This window comes from Nymphaea colorata, chromosome 1 (assembly GCF_008831285.2).
Source record: "Nymphaea colorata isolate Beijing-Zhang1983 chromosome 1, ASM883128v2, whole genome shotgun sequence".
Classification (NCBI taxonomy): Eukaryota; Viridiplantae; Streptophyta; class Magnoliopsida; order Nymphaeales; family Nymphaeaceae; genus Nymphaea; species Nymphaea colorata.
In genome coordinates this window covers 1,853,975-1,870,244 of record NC_045138.2, presented here as the reverse complement: position 1 = coordinate 1,870,244, position 16,270 = coordinate 1,853,975, and the positions used below count along the sequence as shown (strand labels likewise).

Sequence of the window (16,270 nt, the reverse complement as noted above, 5' to 3'; positions counted from 1 at the left end):
TATCAACGAATTGGGCATTTGGTCTAGTGGTATGATTCTCGCTTAGGGTGCGAGAGGTCCCGAGTTCAATTCTCGGAATGCCCCTCGGCTCCTCTTTAACATTTTTCTCTCGCTTCTGCTTCTTCTTTGTATTACTATTTAATTTTAGGTAGAAGTAGTTGCTCTATTTTTTCATTATGCTTTTTCTTATAATCTTTTGTCTGATTTTGCAATTAAATAAAATTAAAATTTTGTACTTTTTTTTTCTTTTAAATTCACGCGGAGTACTTTTTCATCAAAATGAGATTGATGAAACAATGGTGATGGTAATAATGAGAAGAAGAAAAAATTAGATCAAACGGCGTATCTGGATCAGGTTGATCAGTGATTTCGCAAAATATTGGACCGGCCAAAGCTTTTCCTGTAAAAGAAATACCCACCTAAAATGAGTTGGATCTGATCCAGATTCAGTCATATGCACCGAAGATTTGGTAAACAAAATCCAATGTGAATGGTGTTTCCGGAATCTGGGTTGGCATGCGGACGAGATCTACATATGAGAATAAAAGAAGAAGAAGATAAGATCCAACTGATAGGATCCATATGTAGCTGTTAAACTGATGCAAATTATGGATCTGGATTTTATGTGGCGGCAGCAAACCCTACCCAAAAAATGCAGAAGTCCAGTCTCTAGAAGAAAGTTCAAATAGTCACCTGGAAAGCTCGAATGGGCCTGAGTCTAAGGAAAGTAAGACTTCAAGATTCAAGACTTGTATTGTATTTCAAATGAGAAATACAAACAATGGCGGTGGAGGGTAATCAGATTTACTGTAATGTTTATTTTTGTCACATGAGCTGACCTGTCATCAGCGGGCATTTGGTCTAGTGGTATGATTCTCGCTTTGGGTGCGAGAGGTCCCGAGTTCGATTCTCGGAATGCCCCTTTTCCTTTTCCATGTTTTTGTTCCACTTTTCCTTTTCTGAAGATTTCTTCCTTTGCTAAGAGCGCAATCTCAAAGAGAACCAACTTTTACAATTCATGCAATACCTCGTTGCAAGTTTTCTCAAGCAATATTTCATTGCAAGTTTTGGGGCTAAATGCATTTTTTTGACTTTACCAAATAGCGGAAGAGTGCTATCTCTACAAATTCTCAAAACTTGATCCTTAAATTGGCAGTTCAGATGAAGAAGTTTTACGGTTTCCCAACTCTTTCTCGCCCTCTCTTTCTCCTTAAATGATAGGTAGTGCAACTGATCGGGTTTGGTGGCATGTAGTAACCAAATTCTTAGTTCGAGTCTTGGAGTACGCTATTTTGATGGTATTTGAGAAGTGTTGATATTGATACTAAATGGAGCCCAGTGAACCGGCTTTTTTCCCTCTCTTCAGACACGTATTGGTTCTGAACCAACATTTCAAACTAACAGCTGGTGCAAGGGCGGAGCCAAGGTAGTGCCCACATGGGCTTTGATCCCACCTCAAAAAAAAATCCAAAAAATTTACATGTAAATTTTAGAATATTTTACTTATTCTATATTAAAATTTAAAAAAATGATATTTTGACCCTAATTAAATTTAAAAACTTTAATTTGACCATCCTCATGAAAAATTTCTAGTTCCTCCCCTAAGTTGGTTCTAATGCCAGTTCGCAGGCCAAGTTTTACGAGTCCCCAACCATACATCCTAACCTCAAATAGAGAACTTGGAGGATGATTTTGCCAAAAGCTTAACCAATTAGACTAACTGGAATTTGGTCTCGATCTTTGGACAGATCTTGATCTAAACAAGATCCAACCAGGCGGGATTGAATCATAGGAAAAATACTTGTCCTGATATTGGATGTGGTACATAATGGTGAGGAGGATGACAATTACAAGTCAATAGTGGCACCTAGAAATCTGGATCCAAACTAGATCTAGCCGAACTTAAGTAGATTTGTAACAAATAAAAAATTAAAAAAAATTATTTGGCATTAAAAAATCTACAAAATTTAAAAAGTGAAAAAAAAAGAAAAAACGCTTTTTTCGTTTTTAACATTTTTTTAAGTTTTAAACAGCCATTTAATTTATCGCATTTTTCACGTTTTTTTTTTTAAAAAACACGTTTTTCAAGACACATTCGTTTCAACAAGTTCTTAATTCAAAAAAATTGCATCCAAGTATACTTGGTCGGATTTGGATGACCCTTTGGCCTAGTTATTAGTCATGAAGCAGCGGAACTTTAAAGGGACCAACCATAAACTCAGAGAATAACTCCATTTGAATCACTTGTTTCTTTGAATGAAATTTTAATTCTGCACCTGCTGTTATACTCGACCGCTAAACAGAGTGAAAGGACTCATAATATCGATAACACATTCATGCAAAAGTTTAAAAACATCTGAAGAACCCAACGAGAGTAAATCCACCACACTGGCTCAGGTGCAAAGTTTCAAGAAAGAAATATCACTTCAAGACTGTCGCGAACCTGGGGATCACATCAACCAGTATTCTTCACTCTCTTAATACAATAGGTGTTTGTTCTAAATGAACAAGTTTAAACTTGAACATGTCTGGGGACAGAAGGCTATTACGAGTCTAACCTTCGGTTATGATTCAATGTCAGCCTATGCCGGCATGACCATGTTTAGGAAAAGTGCCACTGAGACAGGAAATTCAAGATGCGCCCATATACATGATGATTGTAAACTATCAAACAGATTATAAAGTTTAGAATTACAAAATGGCAAATGCATCGACACTGCCATGTTCCCGATTTTTTGTAAAGCAACTCATCGTATGGATATCGTTTTGGTTTTTGCTTTTTTTCTTCCAAAGAACCAGGCAGTCCCATGTTATAGCACATCAATAAATCACACTCCAATCTTACCCGACCAAAAATGGATTGGTGCCATCAAGATCAGCAGTATTCATCTTCATATCCTCTTTTCTTAATAAAAGGTACACCATCTTCCCTCCAAAAGATACGCTCCTCGCACAAAGCTGTGACTACCTCAACATAGAGCTTGTGTTCCTGCAACGATGACCTAGTTTGAGTAACATTAAGTGTGATAACATCCAGAAGCCATAACCATGATAATTTGGTGAATAACAAGGATAAAGGGTTAAAAGGTAAAGCAAATACAATTTTAACCAAAAAATATTTGATAAATATTTTTTCAGGAACATTTTTAAATGTCTCGAAAATACAGAGGATTTTCAAAATTGATGAACCTACCAAACACACAGATATAAATGGTTAAAGAAACTTGGTCCTGAAAAACAAAAAATGTGGCAAAGCCATGAGCGTGCACTCCGTCAGATGCAAATAACTTCCTTCTTGTGAGGTTAAAGGTCTTAAAAAGATATATGCTGAACGGTGAATGGGCACTTCTAGACCAGTCCTCTCAAGGAACATAGACAACCCAATAAATATATGCCCACATTTATAAAGATGCATACACACAGACACAGCAAAAAAAAAAAAAGAATTTGGATTGCATAAGCATTAGAATCAGAAAGTTTAAATTTGATGTGTGATTGAATTTGAAATTGTTATGGGTCTAGTACTCATTTTCCCCATCCTAGGAGCTGCATACAGAACCACAATTATGTCCATGAAACAGTATATGTGTAAATCTGGTTCATTTTATGTAGGATAAAGTGATAAACAAACACCATATTGCTGAAAGCAAAACATGAATGTCATGGTTACCAGAAACTACAACACAGCAACCTTTAATAAAAAAAAAAAGACTTGGAGTATGTAAACCAGAAAAGGGATTGTCAATACCTCACGTAGCACTCTTGCAGCCAACTCCTCTGGACTATCAGTTACCAACACTGGCACAACCCTCTGAGCAAGGATGCGCCCTGTATCATAGTGCTCATCTACAAAATGGATTGTTGCACCAGAATACCTGCATAGATGCCAATGTTGTTCACTAGTGGAGAAAAGAAAAGAACATGACAGAAACTTGAAGCCGTTAGCAGTTAATACCATAATAATGAAAATGAAGGAATGTCAACAGTTGTTTGTCCCTAAATTAGTGTAAGCCTAGATCAAACAAGGCACTGACCAATTAACTAGCTTGTAAAATGTTCACATTCTATGACTTATCACAGTAGCAGAAGCAATGTTATTAATAGTATTTCATGAATTTAGAAGCTCCTTTTTTAAAATTTTATTTAGCCAAAACAGACTTGCAACTACAGATAATCTGCACATGAAGCCATTGTATCAAATGCCTCATAATGTCGAAACAGCAAATTTTAACAAGCATGATGCTTATAGATCAGCCAAAGACAGAAAGCTGGTAGGGGTCAAATGGGAGCAAGAATAAGCTAACCTATACCATAGCACCAGGTGGAGGAATTAATAAGCTTGGTTACATGAACAGACCTTATTAGCCATTTATAATATAATATTGGTCAAAAAATTATTTAACAAAATATTTAGTTGACAAGTATTGTGTCAAACAAAGATATAATGTCCTCTCCTTAGAAATTCCAACAGCACAAAATTCAATAAAAAGCTGAAAATCTGAATTTCAGCCAGTGCTAACAGAATTGGTCGACTGGAATCAATTCAGTGGCAAACAGATTAAAGTTGGTGGCCATTCAAGAGTTCCATGAGTCAGTTTTCAATTATTTTTATTTATATTTTAAAAAAATAATTACTTTTAATTTTTTCATATATTATTTTCAAAAAATGACTTTTTTAATGTCTTCTGCCAATTCAACAGAATCCGTGAATCAGCAGCCTCACCAATTTGATTCATAAATAGTAAGTTGCTTCTGCAACCTTTAATGCAGGCAATGATGTGGAAAAATAACAAACATTCACAATACAATTAAGCTGACATCAAAATATTCAAGAATCAACATTAGAGATTGTAACCAAATCCGATCTACTTAGTTTTACATACATGAAGCATCAGTCTGCAAAAATGAACAACATAACATGTGTGATGCACAGACACAAAATGAACAAAATGTTTCCACACCAGAAGTGATAGAGTGAGCTAGTTGCTGTCAGATCTCGAAACCATGCTTCGGTAGGCTCACACGAAACCAAATAACTAAACAAAATGGAACCTTGTCAAGGAAATCTTAAAAATAGTAGCACAAATTTTCTAGACAAGATATGCATGTTGACTGGTCCTGGTCTCTTACTGGAAAGCAATTCATAAATGTTGAATGGTACTTCTAGCACCTCAATGAGCATGTCAAAGTAGCACTTTCAGTTTCTTCTCACAATTAATGTAGCTCAAATTTACAATTTCTTAACTATATTTGAAGGGATTGTATGTGATAAATTATAGAAATAGGTTATATTCCTTTGCCTGTCTCTTCTAGATATCCTACATCAAGTTAAGCAAAGAATTCATTTTCCTTTTTACTAAATGTTGCTTTCTGGTTAACCAAGAACAATTAACTCCTATGACATTAACCCTTGCAATTTTGTCATTAAATCATTGTCTGTGGGGTTTACTACTGTTGCATATGATTTCAAGTATGAACTTGTACCCTACTAAATTTAACATAATTGCAGAAAAAATCTTGATGTACAAAAGATGACCATCCACCAATGAGTATGTCAGCATGTCTCACTACCATGAATGAGCATTAACCCTGAAAAATAAAGAAAAAAAAAAGTGAAAAGAAGCACACACCTAGCTCCAGATGCAATGACAGCTTTATGCACCTTAATACCATAATATCCTTTGCCCCCAAATGCAGGGAGAAGAGATGGGTGTATGTTTAATATTGCTCTTGGATATGCCCGCACCAGCTCAACAGGCAAAAGTTTTAAGTAACCAGCCAGTAGAAGAAAGTCGACCTTGAATTCTCTGCTCAAGTACCAATGAACAATTCACAAGAAGTAAGTTCATACCATGAAGGATATGAGGCCATTTTTCTGTGCAGAATTTGTAAGTGGGATGGTGCCAAGTGAACAAGCAAATGATTAGAAAATAATCTAGGAACAGAGAAGGGGGGAAAAACTCTTCTCTTGCAAACAATATACAACCTTTAAGGATTTATATAACTGCCAGATTTTTTTTTTTTTTTTTACACAATTCACTGGTAAACAAAAAATTTACAGCCCCAAATAGTTGTCCTTGTTTTTGTAACACACTAATGATTTCTTACAACTGAAACTATATAATTCCAGGCTATAAAAGAGAATAATACTTTAACCTGACCTCAAGATTAAAAACAATTTCTTAATCCCAGTTCCAACTATCCTCAGCAAGGTATGCTACTAGAATTTATTCAGTCTCGCTTTCATCTAGGTTACCAAATACATCAAAAAGGAAGCTAGGGTTGGTTGGCAGGAGAAAGGAGTCAGCAATATTTTTCCCATGGTCACAAATATCACCAAGGTTTCTTTTTTGTTCTTTTAATCACCAAAACAAAAAAGACGTCTTCATTTGGGAAATACCACAATTATCTCCAAAATAAATTTCTCAAGTTAATATCACACTATTATTGCAAGAAGTGCACCATTTCTTTTTAAAAAGATACAAGAAAAAACTTTGAAAGTTGAAAGTCTAAATAAAGCATGAAACTGTAGTTTGAAAGTTGAAACTCTGAACTTCACATCATGTTGATGCATTGTTATATTTATTGGGCAGTGGTTTGTTGATAATTTGGTATGGCACTATGATTTATGAGTTGTGTGGCTGACCCATGGTGCTGATGGTTAGTTTAGACTTTAGATTGCTATCCATTACATGTTACTCGTTAGTTATTCACTTGTTTGTTAATTGTTATTTGTCATACCACCACTAGCATGTTACTTGCTTAGTTAGCAAAATTTAACTCATATAGTCTTTACCATTATATTTTTGCATGTTCATCTCAACTTTTTCATCTATTTTATTTTTACCTAATTTTTGGGACTTTTCCCTTTTGTATTGAAAGTTTCCTGCTATTTTCCCAAGAACAACAACCTTGCCAGAAATTACTGAGAAAAACCTTGCCGGCAAAAAACAGAGAACTATATTTGTGACTATGGTTTTTCCAGTTTCTAACAAAAAGCTATTAGAAGGAGTCATTTAGAAGAAAAATCGCAACTTGCAAGTTGCAAAAGATTTTATGCAGAAACCTTCTGGGTCACATAGGCCCTTTAAGATTGCTACTTATCATTAGCGCCAAATTATAATATCAGACATACTGGCCCTATTTCGCTAACATGCTGACTATGAGTATCAAGCACATAATTCAACCTTGTGGAACGAAAGCCAAAAAGCTGAAGGCATGATGGAACATCAATGCTTTACTAGCTATCATCGTTAACACTGCTCAGTTGAAGACAACCAGCTTCATTGTCAAAGTCAACTGAAAATAAACATTTCGAAGGAACATTAAGAAACAATAATCTGTTTTACAACTACCAAAAAGACAAGCAGAAGATCAATAGCCACTGGACCAATAGTTACGACAAAATAAACCACACTATTAACCACCACAGACAGTCAGAGAGAAATCGTTAAATCATAACAATGAATACCTACCATCATTAACCACCATCAAGTTCAAACAGAGGTTGTGTCTGTGTATATATATATATATATATATATATATATATATATATATAGAGAGAGAGAGAGAGAGAGAGGGATGAAAAATAAGTTTTTATAATAACATTGGCATTTATTTCCAGTAAAAGATGAGTTACCAACGGTACAAATTACAAAATATTAACATAAAAATAATAGATGAGAGTGCCCACCTAAGAGCATTCACCAAGTCAACAGCAGGGAGCCCAGAAGGCAAAGATGAACTTTTGGGAGCAGAAACAACTGGAATACTCTTTTCTCTTGCATACTCAGAACCTCCACAACCTACAGTCAGCAATCTACATGTCATGATTAACTTTTGTAAGTATAAAACAATAGCAAATTTTTGTTCCCAATGGAATAAAAGTTTATATGCAAGGAAAGCAAGGCCCAAACCCATTTGCGCAGAGAAGCAAGACAATGAAAGGGAGATACCAAGGTAGTGAAGAACAAAAACTTACTTGGTTTATCCGTGACTACAACTACGACGTCCCCATGAATCCGATCTTGAATCATAGCTTGGTGAAGAGACTTGAAGTTCGAACCCCCACCTGAAACAAAGACAGCTACCCTCTTCCTCCTGAGTTCATGCTCCATGCTTTCCTCCATTTGGTCACTTTCTTTCACCAGGCCATCAACGATAATGCCCATCCTTCGGTGATCCAACCGTAGGGACAAGTTCGTCTTCAGCTTCTTGAGGGGGAACAAGATGGAGTTCTTGGTTTCTATCTTGAACAGAATGGATGGTTGGGTTCTAGATGGTGGCCTTGTCAATGGTGAGAAGGTTCCACATAGGGCCTTCGCTTCCATTCTCTCTCTCTCTCTCTCTCTCTCTCTCTCTATCTATCTATGCAATGAGGAAAATGATGTTAATTTTAGGAATTTGAGGCAGATGATCCATCCTGCAAACAGACAGAGAATTAGCCGGCAGTGGACATATTGAATTAATATTAAATAAAATTTTACTTAAAATAGGAATAGAACTAGAAGGCATATAGAGATGAAGGTATTGAAAAGAACTGTGACTTTTGTCCTGAACCATTAAAGATACTTTAATAGTGCTTTCCCCAAAGGTATATGAGAAAGAGAGAAGAAAAGGAAGAGATGAACAAGACAATTCCTTCAAGTGAAATCTTAGCTCTAAAGCACAGCCACAAACTCATTTAGGGATGCAGCCCACCTTTTTTCGTATAACAAACATGACTTTTTATATTTTCCAAATTAGGTAACTTGAAAAAACTAACCCTAATTCACCTAGCTCACCTAAGTACTTACTCTGACAATTCACCTAGATCACCCAAGTACTTACTCTGATGAATGTCAATCTTCCATATACTCCTTGGATATGAAACCCAAAATGCCAAAACCTCATGTCCTATTTTGGTTGACATCTGAAAGTGTACCAACCATAAACCTGTATGATCACCATTCCCTTGATAATTCTAAATGGAGACTATTTCAAGTTATATAATTTCTGATAGATAACATTAAACTCTGGGATGACACATTCACAAGCAAGCTCTTTGGATATTTCACTTGACTTGAGATGCTGATACAAGCAGTCTAGTCAAAGGTGATGCATAAAGAAAATCCGAAACGAAGAGGTCTTTGCATACTTGGATAACCCGTCCAAGGATAATCAATCCAACTGATTGTGTCCAAGGTGGTAAGTTATCCAAGCTGCATTTCCTGCGCTTTAATAGTGAAGACAGGGTATCCTAGATTTTCATTTTGTGTGAGTGTATGTGTGTGTGATGTGGTGGAGCTGAAAATATTTTGCTAAGAGGCACTAATACATCATAAACCAAAAAAAAATTGCAAATTAAAATACACATATTTACACTTTTAAAACTGGGATAAAAAGCCAACAATAATTGGAATATAGATATGTCATATGCAGAAAATAACAAATTGCAGGCTTTTGACCTATCTCAGTTATCTCCTGTCCTAGACAAATATTTTTTATCAAAGCAAGTAAAGCATAATTTATCATAATAAACACGTTAGCAGATTGCAGGCTTTTAACCTGTCTCAATTCATCAAAACATGTGAAAAATGTAACTTTTAATGATAAGCACATTAATAAATCGTTGGCCTTTGACCAATCTCAATTATCTCCTGCCCTAAACAAATAGATTCTATCAAAACATGCAAAGATAACTTTTCATGATAAACATGCAAAAAAAAAAAACCTCCATGTGATTAATATATGAAAATCCCCAAACATCTCTCGAACCAAATCCCAAATTTCAAGCGTTCTCACTAATCAAATAACAATGAAAAGCTACTCATCACATATTTTACCACCATCCCAAACTTAACTATCTCTATTTTCTTGCTTAACTATAAGAAAATTTCTCAACTTACAGGCTGGAGAAAGAAAAGACAAGGTCAAAGAAGAAAGGAAAAGCAGTTATTTAAAACTCATCAGTAGAACATTAAGCAATTAGTAGTTCTGCAGAGAGTTTTCAACGCTAATAAAAACATCTCAACATATGAATAATGTCAGCCTTCTTTTCATCACATCCTTCCCACATTAGAATTAATCATATCATCATTGTTTTATGTTCTAAAGGAATTCGTCACAATATGATTTTATCACTACAGTTTTGGAATGTTTTATTCACTTATTTGATTATACAATTCAAATTTGAGACCCCAAATAACAAGAGTAACGTGAACAAAATGAAAGTTATGAAGATTACCCACAGCTTTTCTAACTTCAACAGCAATGTTTTTAAATGCAATGAAGCAAAGTGAAGCACTAAGCCTGTGATGCGAGGCAGAGTGACCCAAGGCAAAGTGTAAATATCAGGACCAATATCATGAAGCATATAACATCCATAAAAATAATGTTAAATTCGAAGCTTAATGTGACATATAGTGCTAATACTAATAGGTTGATATAAATCCTTTCATATATATATATATATATATATATATATATATATATATATATATATATAGAGAGAGAGAGAGAGACACACACACAAACTCAACACTCAAAGTGATTTTTTCTGTGCACATGCAGCATAAGTGCGTAGCAAGCCAGCTCTGCACCTGTATACTGTAATTTCATGTCATTTTTCACCAAGTAGGCATCATTTTATACTTCATCTAAGAATCAGCTTCTAAAATCTGTATAATAATGAACACCACCAACCACAGTAGCTTTACCAGGTAACTTATTTATTGCTAAAAAAAAAGGCATTGTCTAAATGACATCAATGCCTAAATGATTAAGCATAGCTGCAGGCTTTCTCCAGAAAGGTAAATCATTCAACCTAAATTGGTTTTATTGGACAAGTTAGCTTTCCCCACTGCACACAAAGAATATAAGATCTAGAGAGATAGAGAATATGATACCTTATGAGAGAATTTTGGAGCCATTAATTTTGCAATCCCTCAATTAGTCAAAGGATCTTATGTCAAATGACACATCATTGATGATGTGGTCTTTGAACTGCTGATTTCAATATCTCGTAAAAGTTACACATAATATAACTTTGTTATGTCTCTAGAAAACAAATTCTAGACATTCAGGAACTGGTTTTACTAGAGCCTTGAAAAGCCGTCCAAATTTTGTCTTTTTCTTCCACTGGGCAAGCTAGGGTATGACATATACCTCTCCCGGTTTATTGATGCAGAACCTATATATATATAATTCCTCATAAAAATTTATGATGTAGGTACTTTTTGTATGTTTTCAGCCATTTCTTGCATTTTATAACCAATTTTTATTTGCATTCATAGAACATTCTAGCTGAATAAGCATCAATTAAAATTGCTGATGATAAATTCATAATGCTTTCAGTAAATCTGACTACACTAATCTATTGTCCTAGTACGAAAGAATGGAGAAATGTGGTCGGTATTTATCGAGCTATTTTAATACATATACTGGCCTCTCAAATTAACAACCAGTTTGTGAGTGTGATGTATGAGAAATAATATGGCAACTATATATGAGGAAGAGGCAGGATAATCCAGAAATTTTGTCTGATATAGCACAACGCGCCGTAGGATCAGAGCTTTAGTTTTTAACAATATGCAGAATTATCTGTATTTAACAATCAACATTGTTAAGTAGTGAAGATGAATCGTGACGATGGGAACCGTATTACATAACAATATATAAGCATTCACACAAACAAATCCAGAATATTTTTCTGCAATCTCCCAAATCTACGAGACTACAACTTGGAAGAAATTTAAAATAGTATAAGAAAAGAACTCACAGGAACTCGCCAAAAAAGAGGTATATTTTCTGCAAATCTCCCTAACCTTGAGTAATGACAAAAGAAGATGGTTTACCTCCAACCTTGAGCAATGACAAAAAAAAGATGGTTTGTCTCCAATGTTGAGCAAGACGGTGTAAGAGAAAAGGGATGGACTGCCGGTGAGAGATCACCCAGCCTGGTATTGGTGGGGGAGAGAGAGAGAGAGAGAGATTAAACTTCAAAAGAACCAGAACACTGACCCTTGCAACCGGTATCCGGCCGGTTTTACAGCATCGACGGCTGCCGGTAGCTGGGTCTTCGTCTGGAGACTGCTCAGCGTTCAGCAACGTTGTCAACCGGAGAGTAAACGGAGGAACAGGCAAGGGTTTTACGGTTTGCAACTTTGCAAAGGGGCTTTCGACTGAAAAGCGAAAATCCCTCCTTTTTTCTTACGGGAACCTGTGTAGCGAAAGAAAAACGTTACAATTCTTTAAGCAAACACATCATCTATGTTGGTCTTAAAAAAGAAACTTAAGTGCCGGAAGCGTGCGCTTCAGGCGCCTTGTGCGGCACCACGCTGATGCTCTTCAATGTACCGCAACGAAGCGTTTTTCGTGGTGGTGCGCTTAGTGGCACACACTTAACAACAGGCTTCACATGACCGAAGAATGGTTGCAAATGCAAGCAAAACTAGCAGATCAAAACGCTCAAATTTGCAATCAAAATGGGCAAATCAGAATGCCCGAAACTAAAGAAGAAGAAGAAGAAGAAGAAGAAGAAAGAGCTGCGATTTTCCTATTATTGGCGACCATTGGCACGGAGTACGGGGAACACGGAATGGGCAACGTGCAAAACACGAATATGGAAATGGAAGAAGAGGAAAGGGGAGACTAACGCGGCAGGTGGACGGCGCGACTTTCTGGCCGTCCGGCACAGTGGTGAACTCTCCCTCTCCGGCACAGAGGAAGCCGACGTTCTAAGAATATGAAAGACAAAGGAAGCAGAAATCGTCGGGGGAGGGAACCGCCGAAGGCGGGGTTTTCCGATTAGTGAAAGGGCGCCGGGCCGGCTCTGACTCAGAAGCAAGGGCACCGACCACGACCAGGTCCAGTGGCGCTACTAGACCCGGTTGAGATTCTTCTCAGATAAAAATGTGTGGGGGGCAGCCATCTTCTTGTTGCTTTGCTCAAAATGATTTCATGGATTGGCTAAACGGTTTCCTGCTTCATTTAGATACCTCAGTCCAATAATGAAATTGAGGACAGCAATGATTCTTGATGTGTTTCCTCCTTCCTGCTGCTCCGAAACATCTGAGTGAAGACAAGGTGGACCAGATACCAAGCTACGGGCTACAGTAATGCTGCTTCACATGGCAGAAGAAATTAGAGAGATGCAGTAAGGGCCACTTGTTGGGAATTCAACCATATCAATCTAATCTGTCAAACTTTGATTGTTTTCTAACAGACATGAACAGCTAAAGATCTTCTGTCATAAATTCATGAGCTCAAATTTTGCAGTTTTTCTTGGGTAGCCTATAAGTTTTCAAATTTAATCAATCCCTTGTTTAGTTTTCCATGACTTTCTGTACTTCCTTGGCATATCAGAGGCACTGATGCATGCACAACCTCGGAAAGGAATTGAAGAAAGGCCTTACGCTGTTTTCTGTTTTGGACATGCACGGCCTCAAAAAAGAATGGCAGACCAACAATACGTGCTTGTGTAGAAGTGTTGAAACATAGTTATAAATGACTGATTCCATTACCCATCGCCAAGAAAATGGGGATGGCATAGCCATTTCAGCATGAAGTCAATGTGAAATCCCATCAGCAGATTGTGTTTAAATGTTTAAAAGGGATTATGATTGAACTGCTTGGACTTTATCGACTCCAGAATCCAATTCATGACCTTATTTCTGGAAGAAACGCCCCAAAAGTATGAAAAGAGTAGCAGTAACAAGAGAGACCATAGAATCATGGAAAAACAGACATAATTTTTGAAGGAAAAGAGAACCTGAATCAGCACGCCAAGAGAGACGGAGAGAGATAGGGAACGTGCACTGAAGGAAGCCGACGGTTGGCCGGTCCGGCGGCCGGAGGTAGAGTGTGACTGCGGAGAGCAGGAAGAGGAAACGGGGGGCGGGGCCGAAGGAGAAGACGAGGGTACTGCTGGGGAAACATGGGATTTCATATTCACCATTTTTTACTCTGAATTTTCTTTAGTTTTCCATATTGCTAGTTACCATGTGTGGTCTTGACATTTTCATTCTTCCCCAAGAAAGCAGTCTAAGCTCCAATCTGTCAATCAAATTGTTTTCCTCCCAAATCTCGTGCAGACAAGAATTAAACGAGCAATAGATTTTTTATTTGGATGACATGACCTTATCATGTTGGATGTATGAATACATCAAATTTTCAGTTACCATTAAAATGACAAAAATGATTATAAGATATGAATTTACCTTCAAAATAATAATGTTAGGGACAAGGCCATGGGAAAAACTCATGTGATATTAAACAGATTTATGTAAAACCTAAAAAAAAAAAAGTTGTTTTGTGTTATTTCAAGGTTATGTACAATTAATATATTTAATAAGACTAATCAACTTCAAATTTATATATAAAGAAGGTAGGGCCTATGCCACAAAAATTTTAAACCATAAAGCTTGCTTGAAATGTTAATGATTTGTGTTTGAAATTTTAATGTTTGGTGTTTGATAGTTTGAAATTTTGAATTGAAAATGATGTGTTTGATAAAACATAAATTAAAATTTTAGAATTGATGAATTAAAATCATCATGACATGTGCACTTAAGATTTCTTAATCATCATTTCATCTTTAGGGTAGAATCACAATTCGGAAATTTTGATTAAAAAATGAGCCTATAATTATGAAATCAAACTTTTTTTTGTTTGATAACATAATTCCCATTTCATAAAAAATAAAAAAAATTCTAAAACTTCACAATTCTGACCTCATCAAACACAGCCCCCCAAGTAAATTAAGGTCGGACAAAAAAAACAAAACCACTCTCATCAACAGAAGCTGCTGATTTTCATACTTTCATCAACTAGAAGCTGCTGATTTTCATACTTTCATCAACTTGAAGCTGCCGATTTTCATACTTCAGTAAAGTATTGGTTGTCAAACATATTAAATATAAGTTACCATACTGATTTGTATAAAATGTAAATCAAAGCTTCAATGTTATATATATGATGACTTTTGCAAATGTCAAAAATGAATAGCTCTCTAGCTGGAAATAACTTTTTCGTATAATGATTTAACTGATGGTTCAGATCAGTAACATCGACAACATCAAAAGCTATCAGGTCTTGAAAAGAAGAAAATATGACGTTTTGCACCATCGTCCATAAAAGTGAATTCAGCTTTCGAATCGAATCTGAATTGGTAGTGAATCAGAAAAAACATCGATATTCGAAGAAAAAGTAAGCATAAGTATATAAAAGGAATTTTAAAAAATTATTAATTTTTAAAAAAATAAAAATGACTACCACTTTTGAACTGATCCAAATTAAAAAAAACTAAAATAATATAATTGGACGTGCTAATTTTATTCTCCTGGATGTTATATATATATATATTGTGTTTATAAAGTGTTTCTCCTACTCGTCCCATCCGTGTGATTTGGTTCCAAAATATATCAAATCCGTATTCCAAAGACGATGGTTTCTTTGAAAACTCGACCACCTTTTAGTTTTTTTTCTTTTTTTCCTTTTTGGCAATACTTAAAAAATAGGTCTTCACATGTCTGAGCCAGCTGATTGATGTCATTTTTAGTAAAAAATTGTAAAAGAGAAAGAAGAGAGAGAGAGAGGGGCGAAGAGAGTGGAGTAAAAAAAAAAAAAAAATCTGTGTCTCTTTTAAATTGTTCTTGGTTACTTCAAATTTTATATCTATGAATATAACGTAGTTTAAATTTGATTTAGCAAAAGATTCATACCAAGATTAGGAGAGTTTAGTTGACGCTTTTAAATGTTATTTTGACATCGTTTTATTTGCAAACTGGCCGTGTGTTTGATAGTCCCTGATATCACATCTAATGTTGATCTAAGATCCTTTTTTATGTGGAACCTACATGATAAACAAACACTAAATTTTACCGATACATGAAAAAAAGGATACATGAAAAAGAGGAGTTGAGGTCCAATTTTTTGCAAGGTAAAATTACTTTGTTTTATCTAATTTACCATAGTAATTTTTCCTACAAAAACTTCCAGTTTTCCCGATGCAGAGTGAAATTCCTATGCATCAAACATGACCTTCATCCGAAGGGAAGGAGTGACCTAACATCTATGGATACTTGAGATCCTCAATAATTTTTAATGGCTTCCAATATTATATCTGAGGCTACCAAACGCCCCTTTAGGTGTATTTGGATGACAATTAAATTTTGATTTGTGAAATATTTTGACAAAGCAGAGCTTTAAAAGTAGGCTCGATTTACATAACACATTGTTTTTGTCTTGTCACTCAAATATACCAAGTATGTTTCCAAAACTAAAAAGTCAA

General features: G+C 35.7%; 1 protein-coding gene and 2 non-coding genes across 7 annotated transcripts; 2 read left to right on the top strand and 1 right to left on the bottom strand.

The window, feature by feature from the left end:
- Positions 1-12: 12 nt before the first annotated feature.
- TRNAP-AGG (transfer RNA proline (anticodon AGG)) lies at positions 13-84 on the top strand. Its single transcript has one exon. It is a non-coding gene; the product is annotated as a tRNA-Pro (tRNA).
- Positions 85-850: 766 nt separating this feature from the next.
- Positions 851-922, top strand: TRNAP-UGG (transfer RNA proline (anticodon UGG)). Its single transcript has one exon. It is a non-coding gene; the product is annotated as a tRNA-Pro (tRNA).
- A 1,723-nt stretch (positions 923-2,645) lies between these two features.
- On the bottom strand, positions 2,646-13,909 carry LOC116259876 (phosphoribosylglycinamide formyltransferase, chloroplastic). Of its 5 annotated transcripts, XM_050075305.1 has the most exons (9): positions 13,751-13,908; positions 12,978-13,100; positions 12,001-12,199; positions 11,759-11,841; positions 7,982-8,422; positions 7,694-7,805; positions 5,631-5,807; positions 3,749-3,875; positions 2,646-2,989 (listed from the first exon to the last, which is right to left on the bottom strand). In XM_050075305.1, the coding sequence occupies exons 5-9, from the start codon at positions 8,328-8,330 to the stop codon at positions 2,876-2,878; spliced, it is 879 nt and encodes a 292-aa protein (XP_049931262.1). In that variant the 5' UTR covers positions 8,331-8,422; positions 11,759-11,841; positions 12,001-12,199; positions 12,978-13,100; positions 13,751-13,908; the 3' UTR covers positions 2,646-2,875. The 5 variants fall into 5 exon arrangements, with proteins under 5 accessions (XP_049931262.1, XP_031493728.1, XP_031493719.1 ...); XM_031637868.2 differs by lacking the exon at positions 11,759-11,841; XM_031637859.2 differs by lacking the exons at positions 11,759-11,841; positions 12,978-13,100 and having other exon boundaries at positions 13,751-13,906.
- Between the last annotated feature and the right edge of the window lie 2,361 nt (positions 13,910-16,270).

Excerpts from the sequence above, each read along its gene's own strand:
- LOC116259876 (XM_031637851.2), bottom strand. The coding sequence starts at position 8,330 with ATGGAAGCGAAGGCCCTATGTGGAACCTTCTCACCATTGACAAGGCCA. Across the intron at positions 7,806-7,981 it reads TGTAGTCACGGATAAACCAA|GTTGTGGAGGTTCTGAGTAT; the intron begins GTAAGTTTTTGT and ends TGCTGACTGTAG. Across the intron at positions 2,990-3,748 it reads CTGCAAGAGTGCTACGTGAG|GAACACAAGCTCTATGTTGA; the intron begins GTATTGACAATC and ends TCATCGTTGCAG.